This window comes from Microcaecilia unicolor, chromosome 1 (genome assembly GCF_901765095.1).
Source record: "Microcaecilia unicolor chromosome 1, aMicUni1.1, whole genome shotgun sequence".
Taxonomy (NCBI): Eukaryota; Metazoa; Chordata; class Amphibia; order Gymnophiona; family Siphonopidae; genus Microcaecilia; species Microcaecilia unicolor.
In genome coordinates this window covers 703,204,478-703,227,227 of record NC_044031.1, presented here as the reverse complement: position 1 = coordinate 703,227,227, position 22,750 = coordinate 703,204,478, and the positions used below count along the sequence as shown (strand labels likewise).

General features: G+C 46.1%; 1 protein-coding gene across 1 annotated transcript in view; it reads right to left on the bottom strand.

Annotated features, from left to right (window-relative positions):
- ADAM10 (ADAM metallopeptidase domain 10) overlaps window positions 1-22,750 on the bottom strand; it is a 309,988-nt gene that overhangs the window by 92,792 nt on the left and 194,446 nt on the right. Inside the window, exons 6-8 of the mRNA XM_030188829.1 lie at window positions 16,867-17,016; window positions 12,804-12,896; window positions 2,953-3,136 (exon numbers count right to left, since the gene is read on the bottom strand). Coding sequence (XP_030044689.1) covers window positions 2,953-3,136; window positions 12,804-12,896; window positions 16,867-17,016 — 427 coding nt within the window. The remainder of the gene's footprint in view (window positions 1-2,952; window positions 3,137-12,803; window positions 12,897-16,866; window positions 17,017-22,750) is intronic.

Below are 22,750 nucleotides of genomic sequence, written 5' to 3'. Positions count from 1 at the left end.
TGAGGAGGCGCGCGCTGGGGCTTAGCCTGAGCAGGCTGGCGGGCAGGTGGATTGTACCTACGCTTATTATAAGCGTAAGGAGCATTTCTCCTTCCCCCATAAAAACGTCTACCTGTTGAGGTAGATGCTGAAGGGGTCTGGTAGGAGAGCTTGTCGAATGTGGTGTCCCGCTGGTGGAGCTGTTCTACCACCTGTTCGACTTGCTCACCAAAAATGTTACCCCCCCGGCAAGAAGCATCCGCAATCCGCTGCTGGACTCTATTCTCCAAGTCAGAGGCACGCAGCCATGAGAGTCTGCGCATCACTATACCTTGAGCAGCGGCCCTGGACGCAACATCAAAAGTGTCATAAACACCCCTGGACAAGAATTTGCGACATGCCTTCAGCTGCCTGACCACCTCCTGAAAAAAGGCCTGGCCTGCTCCAACGGGAGCTTATCGACCAAGTCCGTCAGCTGCCGCACATTGTTCCGCATGTGGATGCTTGTGTAGAGCTGGTAGGATTGGATCTTGGACACGAGCATAGCAGAATGGTAGGCCTTCCTCCCAAAGGAGTCAAGAGCCCTAGACTCCCGCCCCGGGGGAGCCGAGGCGTAATCCCTAGTACTCTTGACTTTCTTGAGAGCCAGATCCACAACTCCAGAGTCATGAGGCAATTGAGTCTTCATCAACTCCGGGTCCCCATGGATCCAATACTGGGACTCAATCTTTTTGGGAATCGTGGGGCTCCTTAACGGTTTCGTCCAGTTCATCATCAATGTCTGCTACAGGACATTATGAAGGGGAACAGTGGACGACTCCTTAGGTGGCGAAGGATAGTCCAGGACCTCGAACACCTCAGCCCTGGGCTCGTCCTCAGTAACCACTGGGAAGGGAATGGCTGTAGACATTTCCCGGACAAATAACGAGAAAGACAGACTCTCCGGGTGAGAAAGCTTTCTCTCTGGCGGAGTAGGATCAGAAGGAAGACCACAAGACTCCTCGTCAGAGAAATATCTGGGGTCTTCCTCTGCCTCCCACAAGGCCTCACCTTCGGTATCGGACACAAGTTCACGAACTTCAGTCCGAAGCTGAGCCCGTCTCGACGCCGAGGAACTAGGTCCTCGATGGCGGTGCCGAGAAGACTCCTGCACCGCCGGCGACGAATCTCCCTCCAGCGACGTCGACGGGGAGTCAACCTGGGTGGCAGCAGAGGCCGATGCCGCAAGTGGTACCAGCGTCGCTGTCCTTACCATGGGCGGAGAGCCAACTGCCGCATCTCTCGACGGTACCGGCGGCGCAGGCACCGACGGTACCGGAGCAGACGAACGCAGCAGCCTTTCCAGGATCCCTGGAAGAATGGCCTCGAGGCGCTCGTCTACAGTGGCTGTTGAGCAAGGCAGTGGGGCCAGTACCGGTGACAAAGTCAGAACCTGTCTGGAGCGCGGAGGCGGTACCGGGCTGTCCGGAGCAGAGCGCATTGACACCTCCTGTATGGAGGGTGAGTGGTCCTCCCGGTGTCGACGCTTCGTGGGTACCGAATCCCTCGGTGTCCCGGAACTCTCAGTACCGTGTCGGGAAGGTGACCGATGGCGATGCTTCTTCACCTTCGCTCGCACACCAGTGGTACCTCCCGGTACCGAAGAGGACGACGTGGAATCCAAACGTCTCCTCGGGGCCGGGTCCGAAGGTGGCCGGTCCCGGGGGGCCTGTACAGCAGGAGCCCTTGAGGCAGGTGGAGACCCACTTGATGGCTCACTGCTACCAGCATGGGACCTCTGGACAGCCATCACCTGCACTCCGGAAGTCGATGCACCCTCCGATGCCGACAACGATACCGGCGATGACCTCGGTACCGCTGGCTCCGCCGACGTCTAAGGACCGGACAAGGCTCCAAATAGAATGTTCCACTGAGCCAATCTCGCCGCCTGGTTCCTCTTCTTGAGCTGGAGGCAGAAAGTACAGGCATTAGGGCAATGACCCGCCCTGAGACACTGAAGACACGAAACGTGTCTATCAGTGAGCAAGATCGTCCAGTTGCACCGTGTGCACTTCTTGAAGCTGCTAGCAGACTTCGATGACATGGGCGGAAAAATCGCACCGGCGAGGTCAAACGCAATGATGCCGAAAAGAGGGCGCCAAAAGGAGAAAAAGGCCCGTACAGGGAGGCGGAAGAAGCCGCTCACGCCAAAGAAAGGAAACTTCTACGAAGTAACGGGAAACAAACAAACTTTTTTTTTTTTTTAAAGAAACACACGAGAGAAGAAACAAGCCAAAAAGGCGAAAAACGCGGCAAAGAACGCAGTGAGGCCTCTCTGGGGCAGAGAACGAACAATACACGGCCGTTCTGAACCACGGAAAAAGAGAGACTGAGGAGCACGCTCGCCCTGCAGGCGGGAAGACGGTCGCGCATGCGTGATTCAAGCGGGACACGCGAGAGCTAGCAAACTTCTGTTGCTAGGAAGATCTTCTGATCCTGGGGCTGCCGTGGGTGTCACCCAATCGTGAGAACCACATCTGTGTGGTTTATATCCTGCTTATTGATGGACTGAACTTTTATAAAGGGAAATGGGACTTGATATACCGCCTTTCTGAGGTTTTTGCAACTACATTCAAAGCGGTTTACATATATTCAGGTACTTATTTTGAACCAGGGGCAATGGAGGGTTAAGTGACTTGCCCAGAGTCACAAGGAGCTACAGTGGGAATCGAACTCAGTTCCCCAGGATCAAAGTCTACTGCACTAACTACTCCTTCTCCAAAGTTCTGCAACTGAGAAATGTTATCCACTTTTGATTTAAAAAAAATAAAATTCGTACTATGAATACATTGATAATCATGGCTTCAGAATCAGTGAGAAAAACTATAATGTAAAAAATTATGCAAGTCAAACAAAAAGGCATACCTGAAATTAAAGTTAACTAATATAAAGGAAGATTTTCAACTTTAAACGTTCAAAGAGTGCATTCTTTACCAGATGGTGCTCCAACCCATGCAAGACCCAGGACACCATCATCAAAATCACGATCAGTAAACACATAGGCCAAGCAGTAATCATCATGGTTCTGCTCAGAGTTGAGTTCTAGAAACTTCTCAACACCAATGTTAGGAAATCGGAAAGGATTTGAAGGGTCTTTCTCATCAGCAGTAGTATTAATCTAAAACAAAAATAATGAAAATGGAAAGATATATATGAACCCCGTGAGACACAATGTAAGTTAGTAGTCTTTTAGCTAGTTCTGTTTTCGCAAATGCTTAGAATGAAAAGTTCTCTTTGCCACAGATTTATGAGGACAACACAAATGCAAGATTTAATAAAAGCATTTAAAAAGCTAGCAACTGATTAAAAAGATCACTAAAAATAAGTATTTGGAATACATTATGGGAGTAATTTTATAACAGATGCCTATGCTGAAAGTACAATGCAGCAACTTTTATCTCTGTTTTATAAAGACAACATAGACCTCTACAAACTAGGCACCCTGAACCACCAACAGTAGCATGCACATTCAAACAAAATTTTACACCTGTTCTGAAGATGGTATAAAATTTGTGCACGTACTCTTTATCCACAAATCTTGCTACTTGCCTCCGAACCATTTATTAGCTATGTCTCTAGGAACATCTATATGTAGTCTTCATGAAAAGTACTTGCAATCTTTCAGTGCATGTACTTTTTACACATGTGTATGGTTGTGCAATTTTACAACAGGCCTTTCCAAATATATAAAAGGCTTATAAAGTTACTCCCTATAAGTGAAAAAGAATAAACGTTTACAGAGATCATCTCTCACAAAAAATAAAATACTTCAAATTATCAGTTGTCCTTGACCTTCAAAAAATATTAAACTGTTAAGTTTTCAAAGGGAAATAGACATCTTCTATTAGCTCTAGTTTGTGTCATACAATTATGACTCAAATTTGTGCCGTTAATATCACTCTACATTTCTGAAACCAAATTCCAACTAGCATTATAATTAGGGCTTCTATTTTTAGGTGTTTATAAATTGTAATATCAAGCTAATTAGGGGTTCTTTGATTTTTCCAAAAATCTGTGCTTGTCACTATTTATGTGCCACAGGAGTACTATTGCTGGGTGCCTTTTCTGTTGGAATCAAATATGTATGTTTGTGTCATTTATTTATGACATTTATATGCCACATTATCCCCAAAACAAGCTCGAGCTCAATGTGGCTTACAGTTTAGATTAAAAATAGAGTCTGAATTTAAGAGTCAACAGCTTAGAAATGCACAAAAAATGATGGAAAGCACAAGACTAGCTAGAGGTAGTGTGAGAATACTAGGGAAATGATATTTTTCTGGTATTTATTCAATATCTATTTTAATTTTCTGCACTGGGGTGTCATATCAGTCTAATCAGTTAAAACCTAAAATCAGAAGCCCTAATTATAACTACACAAAAACTCCAAAAAAACATGTGAAGCCTCTTTCTTCATAAAGTTAATGATCCAGTTGCCTATTTAGGGCTTTTTGCCAGCTTCCACGGAACAGAAAGAGAATATTTATTTTATCCAATTATATGCATTTCATCATAAACAAGGGGAGATATAATGTTGCACAGTTTGAGACAAAGCAGTAAATAAAACTTACAAATCCCAAGCACTCGCATGATTCAAACTGACTCCCTTAACTGCTAAACTACATTTCCTCTCTTTTAATGAAAATTAAAATTCACCTTAAGGTGTTCTAGCAGATCACTGTAGTGAATATTCAAGAAGCTATTGTTGCACCAAAGAATAGTTACTACTAGAAGCCAATAGAATTTGTTTTGGTGCCAAAACCAGTCCAATTTCTGGGTTCAGCCAAAAACTCCAGTGCATTTTTGGCTGAAACCTAACTCCTCCTGACCCACGCTCTCCCCCCCCCCCCCCCCCCAGGCCTACCTGGCCTCTTTGGGGTAGGAGCAAACCCCATTCACTCTTGCTCATACTTGCTGCGCAGTCAAAATGGCTACAGAGACTTCCTGTTGAAACCATTTTGAGATTGCTCCTGCCTATGCTGCTTCCAATCTCAAAATGGCTGCCATGACTTCCTATGGTAGCAAGCATACACAGGAGCAAGTGGGGATCACTCCTGCCCCAAGAGACCATTATGACTTCTTAAGGTGGGGCCCAGGAGCCTACAGATGGTCATTGGTGGGGGATGGAGAGGCTGCCATGGGAAGTCACAGCAGTCATTTTGACAGTACAGCAAGCAAAGGCTTGAGCAAGTGGGGATCACTCCTGCCCCAAGAGACCACTTTGGCTTAAGGTGGGCCTGGGGAGAGCCTATGGATAATAATTGATTGGGGGGGGCTTAGGTGGAACCAAGGGGCAGGGATAGGGTGTGACAGTTTCAGTTAAAGCCAAAACCAAAACCCTTGGTTTTGATCACCCTCTAGTTGTTACAAAAAATAATGAAGTTATAACTTTTTTTTCTAGATTGACAAGTAAGAGAATATATTTTGCATGTAAAGCGAATGCTACATACCTGTAGAAGGTATTCTCCGAGGACAGCAGGCTGATTGTTCTCACTGATGGGTGATGTCCACGGCAGTCCCTCCAATCGGAAACTTCACTAGCAAAGGTCTTTGCTAGTCCTCGCGCGCCCATGCGCACCGCGCATGCGCGGCCGTCTTCCCGCCCGAACCGGCTCGTGTTCGTCAGTCCCATATGTAGCAAGACAAAGACAAGGGAAGACACAACTCCAAAGGGGAGGCAGGCGGGTTTGTGAGAACAATTAGCCTGCTGTCCTCGGAGAATATCTTCTACAGGTATGTAGCATTCGCTTTCTCCGAGGACAAGCAGGCTGCTTGTTCTCACTGATGGGGTATCCCTAGCCCCCAGGCTCACTCAAAACAACAACCATGGTCAATTGGGCCTTGCAACGGCAAGGACATAACTGAGATTGACCTAACAATTTATCCAACTAACTGAGAGTGCAGCCTGGAACAGAATAAACATGGGCCTAGGGGGGTGGAGTTGGATTCTAAACCCCGAACAGATTCTGAAGCACTGACTGCCCGAACCGACTGTCGCGTCGGGTATCCTGCTGCAGGCAGTAATGAGATGTTAATGTGTGGACAGATGACCACGTCGCAGCTTTGCAGATCTCTTCAATAGTGGCTGACTTCAAGTGGGCCACTGACGCAGCCACGGCTCTAACATTATGAGCCGTGACATGACCCTCAAGAGCCAGCCCAGCCTGGACGTAAGTGAAGGAAATGCAATCTGCTAGCCAATTGGATATGGTACGTTTCCCCACAGCCACTCCCCTCCTGTTAGGATCAAAAGAAACAAACAATTAGGCGGACTGTCTGTTGGGCTGTGTCCGCTCCAGATAGAAGGCCAATGCTCTTTTGCAGTCCAATGTGTGCAGCTGACGTTCAGCAGGGCAGGAATGAAAACGAGGAAATAATGTTGGCAAAACAATTGACTGGTTCAGATGAAACTCCGACACTACCTTCGGCAAGAACTTAGGGTGAGTGCGGAAGACTATGCTCTTTTGCAGTCCAATGTGGGCAGCTGACGTTCAGCAGGGCAGGAATGAGGACGGGGAAAGAATGTTGGCAAGACAATTGACTGGTTCAGATGGAACTCCGACACTACCTTCGGCAAGAACTTAGGGTGAGTGCGGAGGACTACTCTGTTATGATGAAATTTGGTGTAAGGGGCCTGGGCTCACTGACTCTACGAGCTGAAGTAACTGCCACCAAGAAAATGACCTTCCAGGTCAAGTACTTCAGATGGCAGGAGTTCAGTGGCTCAAAAGGAGGTTTCATCAGCTGGGTGAGAACGACATTGAGATCCCATGACACTGTAGGAGGTTCGACGGGGGCTTTGACAAAAGCAAACCTCTCATGAAGCGAACTAAAGGCTGTCCTGAGATCGGCTTACCTTCCACACGGTAATGGTATGCACTGATTGCACTAAAGTGAACCCTTACAGAGTTGGTCTTGAGACCAGACTCAGACAAGTGCAGAAGGTAGTCAAGCACGGTCTGTGTAGGACAAGAGCGAGGATCTAGGGCCTTGCTGTCACACCAGACGGCAAACCTCCTCCATAGAAAGAAGTAACTCCTCTTAGTGGAATCTTTCCTGGAAGCAAGCAACACACGGGAGACACCCTCCGACAGACCCAAAGAGGCAAAGTTTACGCTCTCAACATCCAGGCCGTGAGAGCCAGAGACTGGAGGTTGGGATGCAGAAGCGCCCCTTTGTCTTGTGTGATGAGGGTCGGAAAACACTCCAATCTCCAGGGTTCTTCGGAGGACAACTCCAGAAGAAGAGGGAACCAGATCTGACGCGGCCAAAACGGAGCAATCAGAATCATGGTGCCTCGGTCTTGCTTGAGTTTCAACAAAGTCTTCCCCACCAGAGGTATGGGAGGATAAGCATACAGCAGACCTTCCCCCCAGTCCAGGAGGAAGGCATCCGATGCCAGTCTGCCGGGGGCCTGAAGTCTGGAACAGAACTGAGGGACTTTGTGGTTGGCTCGAGATGCAAAGAGATCTACCAAGGGGGTGCCCCACACCTGGAAGATCTGGCGCACTACTCGGGAGTTGAGCGACCACTCATGAGGTTGCATAATCCTGCTCAGCCTGTCGGCCAGACTGTTGTTTACGCCTGCCAGATATGTGGCTTGGAGCAACATGCCGTGACGGCGAGCCCAGAGCCACATGCTGACGGCTTCCTGACACAGGGGGCGAGATCCGGTGCCCCCCTGCTTGTTGATCTAATACATGGCAACCTAGTTGTCTGTCTGAATTTGGATAATTTGGTGGGACAGCCGATCTCTGAAAGCCTTCAGAGCGTTCCAGACCGCTCGTAACTCCAGAAGATTGATCTGCAGATCGCGTTCCTGAAGGGACCAGCTTCCCTGGGTGTGAAGCCCATCGACATGAGCTCCCCACCCCAGGAGAGACGTATCCGTAGTCAGCACTTTTTGTGGCTGAGGAATTTGGAAAGGACGTCCCAAAGTCAAATTGGACCAAATCGTCCACCAATACAGGGATTTGAGAAAACTCGTGGACAGATGGATCACGTCTTCTAGATCCCCAGCAGCCTGAAACCACTGGGAAGCTAGGGTCCATTGAGCAGATCGCATGTGAAGGCGGGCCATGGGAGTCACATGAACTGTGGAGGCCATGTGGCCCAACAATCTCAACATCTGCCGAGCTGTGATCTGCTGGGACGCTCGCACCCAAGAGACGAGGGACAACAAGTTGTTGGCTCTCGTTTCTGGGAGATAGGCACGAGCCGTCCGAGAATCCAGCAGAGCTCCTATGAATTCGAGTCTCTGTACTGGAAGAAGATGGGACTTTGGATAATTTATCACAAACCCCAGTAGCTCCAGGAGGCGAATAGTCATCTGCATGGACTGTAGAGCTCCTGCCTCGGATGTGTTCTTCACCAGCCAATCGTCGAGATAGGGGAACACGTGCACTCCCAGCCTGCGAAGCGCCGCTGCTACTACAGCCAGGCACTTCGTGAACACTCTGGGCGCAGAGGCGAGCCCAAAGGGTAGCACACAGTACTGGAAGTGACGTGTGCCCAGCTGAAATCGCAGATACTGCCTGTGAGCTGGCAGTATCGGGATGTGCATGTAGGCATCCTTCAAGTCCAGAGAGCATAGCCAATCGTTTTTCTGAATCATGGGAAGAAGGGTGCCCAGGGAAAGCATCCTGAACTTTTCCTTGACGAGATATTTGTTCAGGGCCCTTAGGTCTAGGATGGGACGCATCCCCCCTGTTTTCTTTTCCACAAGGAAGTACCTGGAATAGAATCCCAGCCCTTCTTGCCCGGATGGCACGGGCTCGACTGCATTGGCGCTGAGAAGGGCGGTGAGTTCCTCTGCAAGTACCTGCTTGAGATGGAAGCTGAAAGATTGAGCTCCCAGTGGGCAATTTGGAGGTTTCGAGGCCAAATTTAGGGTGTATCCTTGCCGGACTATTTGAAGAACCCAACGGTCGGAGGTTATGAGAGGCCATCTTTGGTGAAAAACTTTCAACCTCCCCCCAACCGGCAGATCGCCCGGCACTGATACGTTGATGTCGGCTATGCTCTGCTGGAGCCAGTCAAAAGCTCACCCCCTGCTTTTGCTGGGGAGTCGTGGGGCCTTGCTGAGGCGCACGCTGCTGACGAGAGCGAGCGCGCTGGGGCTTAGCCTGGGCCGCAGGCTGTCGAGAAGGAGGATTGTACCTACGCTTACCAGAAGAGTAGGGAACAGTCTTCCTTCCCCCATAAAAATGTCTACCTGAGGAGGTAGATACTGAAGGCTGCTGGCGGGAGAACTTGTCGAAAGTGGTATCCCGCTGGTGGAGCTGCTCTACCACCTCTTCGACTTTCTCTCCAAAAATGTTGTCCACTCGGCAAGGGGAGTCCGCAATCCGCTGCTGGATCCTATTCGCCAGGTTGGAGGCACACAGCCATGAGAGTCTGCGCATCACCACACCTTGAGCAGTGGCCCTGGACGCAATATCAAAGGTATCATATACCCCTCTGGCCAGGAATTTTCTGCACGCCTTCAGCTGCCTGACCATCTCCTGAAATGGCTTGGCTTGCTCAGGAGGGAGCTTGTCCACCAAGCCCGCCAACTGCTGCACATTGTTCCACATATGGATGCTCGTGTAGAGCTGGTAGGACTGAATCTTGGCCACGAGCATAGAAGAATGGTAGGCCTTCCTCCCAAAGGAGTCTAAGGTTCTAGAGTCTTTGCCCGGGGGCGCCGAAGCATGCTCTCTAGAACTCTTAGCCTTCTTTAGGGCCAAATCCACCACACCAGAGTCGTGAGGCAACTGAGTGCGCATCAGCTCTGGGTCCACATGGATCCGGTACTCGATCTTCTTGGGAATGTGGAGATTAGTTAAAGGCTTGGTCCAGTTCGCCAGCAATGTCTTTTTTAGGACATGATGCATGGGTACTGTGGACGCTTCCTTAGGTGGAGAAGGCTAGTCCAAGAGCTCAAACATTTCAGCCCTGGGCTCATCCTCCACGACCACCGGGAAGGGGATGGCCGAAGACATCTCCCGGACAAAGGCCGCAAAAGACAGACTCTCGGGAGGAGAAAGCTGCCTTTCAGAGGAGGGAGTGGGATCAGAAGGAAGGCCATCAGACTCCTCGTCAGAGAAATATCTGATGTCCTCCTCCTCCTCCCACGAGGCCTCACCATCGGTATCAGACACAAGTTCATGAACCTGTGTCTGAAGCCGTGCCCGACTCGACTCCGTGGAAACACGGCCACGGTGGGAACGTCGAGAGGTAGGCTCCCTCGCCAGCACCGGCGAAGCTCCCTCCGCCGACGGGGAGCCTTCCTGGGAGGCGGCCGCAGCCGGTACGATGTCGGAGACCTCACCCCGGGCAAGGGGCCAGCCGGCGCCTCACTCAACGGTACCGGTGGCGCAAGCACCCCCGGTACCGGAGAGGAAGGGCGTAACAGCTCTCCCAGGATCTCCGGGAGAACGGCCTGGAGACTCTTGTGCAGAGCGGCTGTGGAGAAAGACATGGAAGCCAATGCAGGCGTCGAGGTCAGAGTATGTTCCGGGCGTGGAGGCTGTTCCGGGCTGTCCGAGGTGGAGCGCATCGACACCTCCTTAACAGAGGGTGAGCGGTCCTCCTGGTGCCGATGCCTACTGGGTGCCGACTCCCTCGGCGACCCAGAGCTCTCAGTACCGATGCGGGAAGGTGACCGGTGTCGATGCTTCTTTGATTTTTTCAAACGAAGCATGTCACCGGAGCTTCCCGGTACCGACGAGGAGGACGTAGAATCCAGCCGTCTCTTCCTCGGGGCCGAGGCCGAAGAAGGTCGGTCTCGGGGGGGGGGCTGTACAGCAGAAGCCCTCAGGGTAGGAGGAGACCCACCCGAAGGCTCACCGCCACCAGCAGGGGAATGGACAGCCCTCACCTGCACTCCAGTCGAAGCACCACCGTCCGACGACATCAGCAACAGCGGAGGTCCCGGTACCACCGATGCCGACACAGCCTTCCGATGTCTCGGTACCGACGATGCAGAGGGTCGATACCTCGATGCCGTCGATGCCGAGGTCGAAGGTCTTGATGCTGTTGACATCGATGCACTTGATGCCTCCGGTGCTGTTGTCGACGAAGAGCCCGAGAACAACATGTTCCACTGGGCCAATCTCGCTACCTGAGTCCTCTTCTGTAAAAGAGCACAAAGACTGCAGGCCTGCGGGCGATGCCCAGCCCCCAGACACTGAAGACACGACGCGTGCCTATCAGTGAGCAAGATTACCCGGGCGCACTGGGTGCACTTCTTGAAGCCGCTGGAAGACTTCGATGACATGGGCGGAAAAATCACGCCGGCGAAATCAAAATCCGCGATGGTGACGAAGGGCACCAAAAATAAGGGAGAGAGAAAAACCCGTACCGAGGCCACAAAAAAGGCCTACCCTGAAAGCGAAAGGAAACTTACGTCGGGGAAAACAAACTGGACACACGGGAAGGGACAAAGACCGAGGTCTTTCTTTTTTTTTTGCGAAATCGCGAAGACGCGCGAGGGTCAACTTGAGAGGCGCGAAACGGCGGTAAAACACGACTGTCCCGAGCGCGGACAAAAGAAGACTGACGAACACGAGCCGGTTCGGGCGGGAAGACAGCCGCGCATGCGCGGTGCGCATGGGCGCGCGAGGACTAGCAAAGACCTTTGCTACTGAAGTCTCCAATTGGAGGGGCTGCCGTGGACGTCACCCATCAGTGAGAACAAGCAGCCTGCTTGTCCTCGGAGAATACATTTTATTTCTATACAAACTTTAAAAGGGTTTTTGATAACTTTACAGGACTTGAGGGTACCCAGAGTCACTCAAATATAAAAGAATGCCTCACATCATTCCTACAAATGCACAGTTTCACAAATCACCCTGTATTATAATTCCTATATACATCCCTTGGAAAGGACACACTATGACTGCTTGGTTTGCAACTTCACATGTTTTATTTTAAATTTCAGATGGAACCACAGTTTTTTGGTTAGATTTGCCCAAAACAGTAGAAGCTAAAAACTGAAGGTGATATGCAGACTGCAACAGTCAACATTTTTTTGTTTTAAACACTGGCCACTGTAAGCTTTTTATACCTGGATATTCAAAGCTAGGCCATACCCAGATACCAGCACTGAATATCCAGGTATTCAGTAGCTGTCGGCACTTATCTGGGTACCAGTCATCTTTAGCCTTTTTGCTGTCTTAACTTTATTCAGGTAGCTTACCCAGTTAGCAAACTGAAAATCAGCACTAATCGGGTTAACCTCCTAGCTCCACCCAGACTCTGCCCTTGGACTGTCCTAGCAGTAACCACATAGTATTGTCACAGTCTGCCTGCATTTTCAACAGCTCTATCCAATTACGTGCAACTGAAAAAAATAAGTAGGACCCAGTCAGCATAAGGTAACAGGGCAGAAGTCTCAGCTATCTGGTTATTTCCCACTGAATAGCGACCCCCGTTATGTCTACCAAAGAACACGCAAGAAAACAACCCTATCAATATTGGTGAAAATCTGTTCAGATATTTTTCTGTAAAAAAAATAAACTAAAATTTTAGTTTAAAAACCCTTTTAAAAAATTGTTTGCACTATTTTCTACCTACAGATTAACAACGCTTTGCCACAGTTTGGAAATGAAACCTTTTGACCCAGGCTCCCACCCAATCTGCCAAGTTACACTGCCTGATCCCATTTGCAAGTTAAACATTAGAAGCATCTGAAAATGGGAGTTTATAATGAAAGAGAAGGTAAACTAACTACGCATATGTCTACATAAATGTCATTTCTAAACACTCCTAATACACAACATGTAAAAAATAATAAATCTTACTCTTATTCTTTTGACCATGAAGCTGATATTACGAATTCCTTGGAAATCTGTTGCTTGGTAAATTGTCTCGATTGCTTTAACATGGCTGGATATCTAAGAATAAAAAAGTAAAGATATTTAAGGCCTGATTCACTAAGCTCCCCCTCCCCATAAACACTCTAATGTAACATATAACACTGTAAAAAAAAAAAAAAGTATGGTTCATTTGTTATATGTTTTCTACAGAATTATAATAATGCACTAAGGGGCCCTTTTACTAAAGCCTAGCGCATGCTAAATGCTGAGAAGCCCATTAAATGGGCTTCTTGGCATTTAGGGTGTGCTACGCTTTAGCAAAAAAAAGGCCCCTAAAGCAATAATGCTAGTAAATTATGTCTATTTTATTTTACAGATTATTCTGTTGGTGGCTAGAGCAAACAAGATCCTAACAAACTCTTTTAGCGATTTAAGCCCTGAGGAAAGACAAAGACTCGTATTTGAGATTTAATTTTAACACAAGTTTTTACAGGCAACACCATACCCAATTCTGGGGACTGAGCAGTATACAAAGTTACAGCATAAACACAAAATCTTGCATTAAATTAAAAATTACCTCACAAAAATTACATTGAAACATTATCTAAAAACAAAAAATAATGAAAACACAATGCATACAATGTTTCTCAGCCAAGCTTGACCTTCTAACCAGAGATATTTCTTTCTGTATATCAGCCAATTTTTACATCATATTTAATAATTTCAAAAAGACAAGTTTTTATCTTTTTAGTAAACAGATAAGTAATTATCTGCAGGTAAACCATTCCTATTCTTTCTCCAACAGGGTTTGCTTTCTGGTAGAGGCCAATTGACAATTCCTACAGTGAAAGATCTAAAAACAGAGCTCAGTTTAAGAGCCGGGATACATCTTTGCCACTTTGGAACCCGTTGCTCCTGCTCCGGATATGTGGCAGAGAATTCTTGAGGAGATTCAAACCTCCAAAGCCTAAATCACGTAGTTTGTGGTGGAAAAATTAGAAGAAAAGCTCTCCGTGATTAGCACATGTGTGGATGCAATGGAGGTGCACATTATGGACCTGGAAGATGGACAGCTGGTAAGTGCAGTGAAAGGGTGCGACTTTTGTAAAGGCTGGAAATGCTGCAAGACAAGGACGAGGATCAGGAGAATAGGAATAGAAGATCAAATATTAGAATTGTGGAAGTGCCAGAAGGCATGGAAGGAACAGCTCCAGCGGTTTATATGCATAAGCTTTTGCTGATTTGCTTCCCGGATTCACCTAGCTCTCCTACTTATGAAATTCAGCAAATGAACAGGGAATTATGCCTGTGCCCAGACCGTAACCTGCCCCCTGCGAGCTAATTGTAAAACTGCAAGGCTCGAAAGAACAAGGTGGCCCAGTACAACAATATGGAGATTTGTGTTTATCCGGATCTGTGTCTTGAAACTATTTGTAAGCAGAAAGAACTCTGAAGTTACAAGCAGGATTTACAAGCTAAGGTTTATCAGGTTGGATTGTGATACCCAGCCAGGCTGATGGTGTTGGTGGATGGCAAGTTCCAGTTCCTCACTTTGCCTAACGAAGTGAAATCCTTTCTGAAATCTCTTGGAAAAGATGAAAAAGAGGCAGGTGCAGAGGATCTCTCCAGAAAGAGGGAAATGGAGTGTGCTGCCACAAAGAGCAAAGGAATGGGACGGTAAGCATGAGCCAAGTTTGGTAGAGGTCTTCAATAGCTGGGATGGTGGCTTGCAAGCGGGTGCTTGGGTTCAAAGCTTGGGGAGATCTACCAGAAGCGGGGAGGTCTACCAGGAGCAGAGAGTCCTCAGAAAGAGTCAGCTCTTCTGGAGTAGAGGATGGCTCTTTCATAGAACTGGAGCAAAAGGCACGTGACAGAAGATTCAAGGTCCTGGCAGTGGTTCCCCTCAAGATGGATGTCTTGTGACAGATTCCTATCATAAGGAGTGAAGGCTGGCTCCATGAACTTTGAAACAGTGAGTGTGTATGAAACAGTGAGTGTGTATGCGCACTGTCGGGGTACACAGGGTAGTTGCTGGCAGCCAAAGAATACAAGACACCGTCTGATCTGCTTAGCCCCCATTGTGGGGTTTTTAGTTTTGTATCTTAGTTCAGTCAAAACAAAATCCTGCAATGTTTGTGTTTCATTTCCACTCTAATGTGTTGGTATTTTCACACTAAGAAATGTGTTTTCACAGTAGGGAGGGGGCTGGGGGGGATTTATTAGTAAGGGAAGGACGGGTTTTGTCGGGTTGATCATTGAACCTCATGTTGTATTGTGTTGGGATGGGGATGAAGGGCTTGGGATGAGGAAGGATGACTAGGAGTATTTGGAAATGGATGACTGAGTATGGAGGGAGTATCTGGCCATTACAGGATGGACGGATGAGCTGGAGGAGTATAGTGAAAGTACAGATGAGTAAAACATATGGCATTGATGTCTTTCTTAATGCCTGTGGGACAAATTAAATTTGGATCCTGGAATGTTAGGGGGTTAAACAATTCTATCAGTTCTGAAAGAGGAACATAATGATATAGAATTATTGCAAGAAAGTAAGCTTACCCCAGATGAATCTCTTAAGTTATTAATGCAAGAAAACCAAATTCCTTTAAGCCACTATATTTTGAAATGTAGGAGAAAAAAACACTCATTAAGTAGCTCCTTCATTTATACAGGAAGGTAAGTCTAGGTGTCTGCCCTAACTCCTTTGTGCCACCCTGCCCCACCTTTCCATTAAATGTACATCGATATTTCTTGGGCAAGAGCCTTCGGTTACACTATCCCCAAAATCTGGAACTCTCTCCCAATCTAAATCGGGCAAGGGGCATCCTATACTACGTTGAAAACCCTCACTAAAACATGGCTTTTTTTTCCACTAAAGGCGGTAGAACTAGAGGACATGAAATGAGATTGAAGGGGGGCAGACTCAAGAAAAATGTCAGGAAGTATTTTTTCATGGAGAGAATGGTGGATACTTGGAATGCCCTTCCACGGGAGATGGTGGAGATGAAAACAGTAACGGAATTCAAAGATGAATGGGATAAACATAAAGGAATCCTGTTCAGAAGGAAGGGTTCCTCAGAAGCTTAGCGGAGATTGGGTGGCAGAGCCAGTGGGGGGAGGCGGGGCTAGCAGGTGAGAGGCAGGGCTTCCTAAAGGAAAAGGGCTTCCTAAAGGAAAAGTCCATAGACCATTATTAAAATGGACTTCAGGAAAATATTTCTGGGATAAGCAACATAAAATGTTATGTACTTTTTGGGGGATCTTGCCAGGTATTTGTGACCTGGATTGGCCACTGTTGGAAACAGGATGCTTGGCTTGATGGACCTTTGGTCTGTCCCAGTATGGCAATACTTAGGTACTAAGTTTCAGGAGCTAAGTTTTTGTTTGTTTTAACACTCCAGCAACTTACAATTTTTCTCAGCAATAAAAGCAGCTGAAGTGCCTAGCCCAGTTTCATAGAACCCCATTTCTTACCTATAGTGCTCCTTTGTGGGTTAATAGTTCCAGGATAAAAGGTTTTGAATACTTCCTTATTTTTCTTATGCCCTTTCCTAAGTACTAATGTCCTGTGATGTCCCTTCTCCTATGGTAGACTGTAGGAGATTCCTATTATAATTATTTTAGCTTGATTTGATTTGCTTGATGCAATCATTTTTTGGGTTCCCCCTTTTCCTATAGTTAGAGTTGTTTCTTGTGTACTGTAATTTGAAATGGTAATACATATAAAAAAATTTTAAAGATGCTGATCATATGATTTATAGGTCAATGGAGCAATAAAGAGGAGAACATGAACATGGGAAGCAGCAGCCATCAGGCATATATTGCAATGAACATAGGCAATTTGTTCAGGCCTGTACAGTACATCAATGAGAATAATGGGATTTGAAGTCAAAACAATAGGTTTCACAGCATTTCTCTCTAACCCTGCTAGGTACTGCACAAATGTAAAAGAAAAAAAAACACACTCAAAATTATACCAGAGCCCTTCACAAAATATAAGGGCAATAAATACAAACTCCAAACAGTAAGCTATGCTTACTTACTGTACCTGGGCAATCACAGCCTCTCTTGTTCCATAACGCCTATAGAAAAGATGATCAGTTTGAATATAGAGCTGACAAGTGTTTTTTTCGGCTTGAGCTACACGCTTTTTCCTTAAAATTTGTGGACCATTTCCATCATGTTCTTTAGCTGGTTTCTAAATAGACAGGAAAATCACACAACAGTTTTCTAAAATTACAATGAATGTATTTTTACAAATGAACTTTTCCTTTCCATATTAAATAAGAAAATATACAGAATATTTTTATCCTCAAACTTATTTCACAGAAGAGAGAATTAAGGCATCTTCTCATATGTTACAATTTGATGTTTAAATTTATGAAAAAGTAATATTCTTACTTTTAAGAAACTGTATAATGGAAACACATGCCATAACTACTTAACATTTCTATAGCGCTACTAGGGTTACGCAGCGCTGTACAGTTTAACAAAGAAGGACAGTCCCTGCTCAAAGGAGCTTACAATCTAAAGGATAAGTTGTTTCTCTGCAACGAAGGCACAACCCTAATCCTTGAGTACCATTACAAGTGTCTGGCTTTCCAGAAAAACTTGTTGTGCAAATTAACCTGGTTCTATGAATGTCTTCAAATATTCTTTATTAATATTTATTAGGTATAACCCTGAAAACCAGGCTTTTCTGCAGCCCTCAAGGTCCATAACTGTTCACTTCTTCAAACTGTGTTGATCTGAATTGTTATCATTTAGAACTGTTTCATTATCACAATACTTTTATTTCGGTGCAGGTCATGGCTTTAGACACTTCTCAGTTTACATAGGATACTGGCTCATAAACGGTCTGACATATCGCTCATAAAAAAAAAGATAAGACTAATGAGATCTTCTAAAAATGATGCTGTATTATCCATACTCTAAGGACTAACATTATATTACAGGGCTAAGTTTCTACATTACATTAACTGTTAACATGGCAGTTAGTGTGCAATAACAGTTAATAAGGAACCTTAGCAATTTCTGCATGCTAATTTCTACATTAACACCTAGTATGAAATAAGGCAGAGGATAAGTGTAGACGATGCCTTACAGATCACATGTGATAACTATCTCTAGCTTCAGTACTGTGGTGCATTTAAGACTAAAAGAATAGTGTACTGTTCTGCATTATCTGAACTGCAATTAACACACAGTCCCTTTGTGTTACCTGTCTAGGAAGATACTGTCAATACACTCAGTTAATGCAGAGGTTTTACAGTTAACTGAACATTAATTTTGACAATTAACATGCACTAATTCCAAAACTTTGCCACACTTTAGTAAACGTAGCCCTACATGTGATGCTAGACAGGATATAAAAGAGGTTCAGCTGCCAATCTTAAAACAGCTCACTACTCACTGCAAACCTAAAATTTGCACAAAATAGTAAGGTTGAAGGACAAATAGTGGACCCTTTAAGGCAGTGGTCTTCATTTACAGTCCTAAAAGGCTGCAAACAGGCTAAAATTTCAGGATACTCCCAATGAACCCACATGAGATTTGCATGCAATGGAAACAGTTATGCAGTGTATATTCATTAGGGATATCCTGAAATCCCAACCTATTTGCAGTCATTGAAGGCTGGATGTGAATACTCCTTTAAGGTGTAGACTACTGAGATCATGTACAGTGTTAACCATGTGCTATTCTCATATTTCTGAAAGACTTCCTCTGGCATAAAAGCAGGAATAACACTTAATTGGACACTCGGCAAACAACCACATAACACAAGAAAACTGGCAGAGGAAGTAGTAGCAGGTAAGATGTAACGCTTGCTGACTCCTCTTCCTGACTGGACAATGCACAAGAGGTGGAGAGAACTGACAGACCTATGTGGGCATTGGTGGCTTTGTCACATCTCTCACATCTTTCTGTGGGCAGTTGACTAACCAGGGCAAACATCTGTCTTGGGAGCTGTGAAAATTAGCACACCTAAGAGGGTCCCTCCTAAACATCATGGCCATAATACATTCTAGTCTGCCTGTCTCTTAATCCTGTCCAGCATTATAAAAACATGCAGATACAAGATACTATTTAAACTACTACTTGGCCTTTTAGGCTTATCTTGGAGTTCCTTCTTATCTGTCAAATATGGTCATCCCATACACTCCCGTCACGTACACTTCATTCTTTGAATGATCACTATTCTGTTCTCCCATCACCCAATTTAACTCATTATGAGATTACTAGATCTTTTATGCCTAGCACCGAAATTATGAAACAATTTGTCAAAATACATTAGAACAGAGTTTTCCTTTCCAAAATGTGTCTCACCTTGAAACATACTTTTTTGAATGGGCTTATAGACCCCCCACAGTATAATTTCCTGCATTAGTCAACCTGTGAGATAGGGAATAGCTTAAGCTAGTTCTGCTTTCCCCCTTACCATACTTGAGCCTTCCCCTTCCTTGTTCCCTTTTTAGGATATGAAAACATTTTCCTCTTTACTATTGGTTTTATGAATTTTATAATATTGATTACCTCTCTGATCAGACTCTGGTTTAGTGGTATATCAAATTCGTAAATAAATATAAAATGTTAGTAAGAGGAGAAAAATTAGAAGGCTGCAGGGGAGGGAAAAGGTATCTGAGGGTGGAGGGGCAACAGAAACAAAAACCAGCTGAAAAAGATATTGAAAGACTCTCAGCGAGGGAAGCTTGGGTGACATGAGCGTGGCAGGAAAATTCATGAGGCACACTCGGGAAAGGTGAAAGCAAGACGTGAGAGACAGGTATAATACTAACAGCTGTGTTATGGTTGTAACATAGTAAGTGACAGCAGATAAAGACCTGAATAGTCCATCCAGTCTGCCCAACAGTCTCATTTCATTCTCAATTCAAAATTAAAATCAGAAATAATCAACAATGATCATGATGTTATAACCTTGATCATGGTCTTCCTTTATTGTTTCAGAGACATACTATGCTCATTTTCAAAGCACTTGGCCTTCCAAAATTCCATAGAAACCTATGGAACTTTGGAAGGCTAAGTGCTTTGAAAATATGTCTCTATAAAAACTCCGCCCAGCTCTGTCCTTATGTTCCAACTACTGGATTGCCGTCAAAGCCCACCCCAGCCTATTCGAATCAGTCTTGATATTTGCAGGACACAGACTGAAAGTCTGCCCAGCAGTGTCCTCACATTCCAAATTACTGGAGTTTGTCAAAGCTCTCTACAGCCCATCCTACAACCACATTGCTATATGCGAGACTCAGACCGTGAAAGCCAGCCCAGCACCGGCCTTAGCTGATACAGTCAGAATTGCCATATAAGCACAACTTGACATGCAAACACATATGCAACCCTTTAGGTTTCATTTTTTATACCATTCATTTTCTAATTAGAGATCCCCCTCTCTTCTCCACCACCTTCCTCGGGAGGGCATTCCAGGCATCAACCTTGTCCGTGAGAAAGAATATTCTGACAATACTCCCATGACTACCACCCCTCAACCTCAATTTATGTCCTCTAGTTTTACTATTTTCCCTTCTCTGGAAAATATTTGTTTCTATATTAGTATCTTTCTATTTAAACGTTTGTATCATATCTCTGCTGTCCCTCCTCTCCTCTGGGGTATACATATTCAGGTCTTCCAGTCTCTTCTCATACGTCTTTTGGCACAAACCCCATATCATTTATTTGCCCTAAATGCATGTTAATGGGCACCAGCACAGTTTTATCACCACAACACATAGCAGTGAAGTAAAACTAATGAGATGCAAAAAATACAAATGCATGTAAAACAGCTTATTAGTATGCAAATGTAATAATGTACATTGTGGTGAAGCCACAAGCTGCTTAATTACAGAAAAAAATAGTGCAAGCAAAAAGATAGGATTGTTTTTCCATCCCAGGAGCATCAGGCCGCAAAATCGTGCCCTATTGCTCACAGAATGCATCTTAAAGGGACAGGTGCTCCCCTCCCACCCCCCAGATAACAGCACCACACCCCCAATCACAAACCTCCTCGTCCACCAGGAAGTACTTGCAGGATTACAGACCTCTCCCCCACCCACCAGAAAGCACCTCCTATCACATGCCCCCCCCCCCCCTCTCCATTCATATCAGTGCACCAGGGATATGTGAAGGTACACTAAGGAGAGGGGCCTAACAGGGGTGTGGAAGCACTTGTTTGGGAAGATTGTTCCAGACTGGGGGGGGGGTGGGGGGCAGTTTTCCTTGGTCAGCACCAGTTCCTTTAAGATGCAGCTCAAAATACCAGGTCCTGGTTTGTCCCTCGAATATTCCCAGGGCAGAACACTACTTGCAAGATTGATCACAAGTAGCACAACTCCCCCTTCATTATCTCCTCAGACCCTTGCTGAATTCTTTCACGACAAGGTTCAAAAGATAAACCTTGAATTCTCTACCTCGCCACCTCTCCCCTCCACTAGTCCGTTCCCCTCTCTCTCCTTCCCCTCATTCCTTTTCCTCTTTTCCTGAAGTTACTATAGAGGAAACTACACTTCTCCTTTCTTCCTCAAAATGTACCACCTGTTCCTCTGATCCCATTCCCACCCACCTTCTTAATGCCACCTCACCTGCTCTTATTCCTTTTATCTGTCACATTCTCAACCTCTCACTTTCCACTGCAACTGTCCCTACTGCCTTTAAACATGCTGTGGTCACACCTCTCCTTAAGAAGCCTTCACTCGACCCTACTTGTCCCTCTAATTACCGACCCATCTCCCTCTTCCCTTTTCTCTCCAAATTACTTGAGCGTGCTTGTTCACCACCGCTGCCTTGATTTTCTCTCCTCACATGCTATTCTTGACCCACTACAATCTGGTTTTCGCCCTCTCCATTCAACCAAAACTGCGCTTACTAAAGTCTCCAATGACCTATTACTGGCTAAATCCAGAGGTCAATATTCCATCCTCATTCTTCTTGATCTTTCCGCTGCTTTTGACACTGTCGATCACAGCATACTTCTCGATACCCTGTCCTCACTTGGATTCCAGGGCTCTGTCCTTTCCTGGTTCTCTTCCTACCTCTCCCTCCGCACCTTTAGTGTTCACTCTGGTGGATCCTCTTCTACTTCTATCCCTCTGCCTGTCGGCGTACCTCAGGGTTCTGTTCTTGGTCCCCCTCCTCTTTACCTACCATCTCTATGCTGATGACTCCCATATCTACCTTTCTACCCCTGATATCTCACCTTGCATCCAAACTAAAGTTTCAGCGTGCTTGTCTGACATTGCTGACTGAATGTCTCAACGCCACCTGAAATTAAACATGACCAAAACCGAGCTTCTCATCTTTCCCCCCAAACCCACCTCCCCACTCCCCCCCGTTTTCTATTTCTGTTGATGGCTCTCTCATTCTCCCTGTCTCCTCAGCTCGAAATCTTGGGGTCATCTTTGACTCTTCTCTCTCCTTCTCTGCTCATATCCAGCAGATCGCCAAGACCTGTCGTTTCTTTCTTTACAACATCCGTAAAATCCGCCCTTTCTTTCCGAGCACTCTACCAAAACCCTCATCCACACCCTTGTCACCTCTTGTTTAGACTACTGCAATCTGCTTCTTGCTGGCCTCCCACTTAGTCACCTCTCCCCTCTCCAGTCGATTCAAAATACTGCTGCCCGTCTCGTCTTCCGCCAGGGTCGCTTTACTCATATTACCCCCTCTCCTCAAATCGCTTCACTGGCTCCCTATCCATTTCCGTATCCTGTTCAAACTTCTTCTACTAACCTATAAATGTACTCACTCTGCTGCTCCCCAGTATCTCTCCACACTCGTCCTTCCCTACACCCCTTCCCGTGCACTCTGCTCCAAGGATTAATCCTTCTTATCTGTTCCCTTCTCCACTACTGCCAACTCCAGACTTCGCGCCTTCTGTCTCGCTGCACCCTACACCTGGAATAAACTTCCTGAGCCCCTAC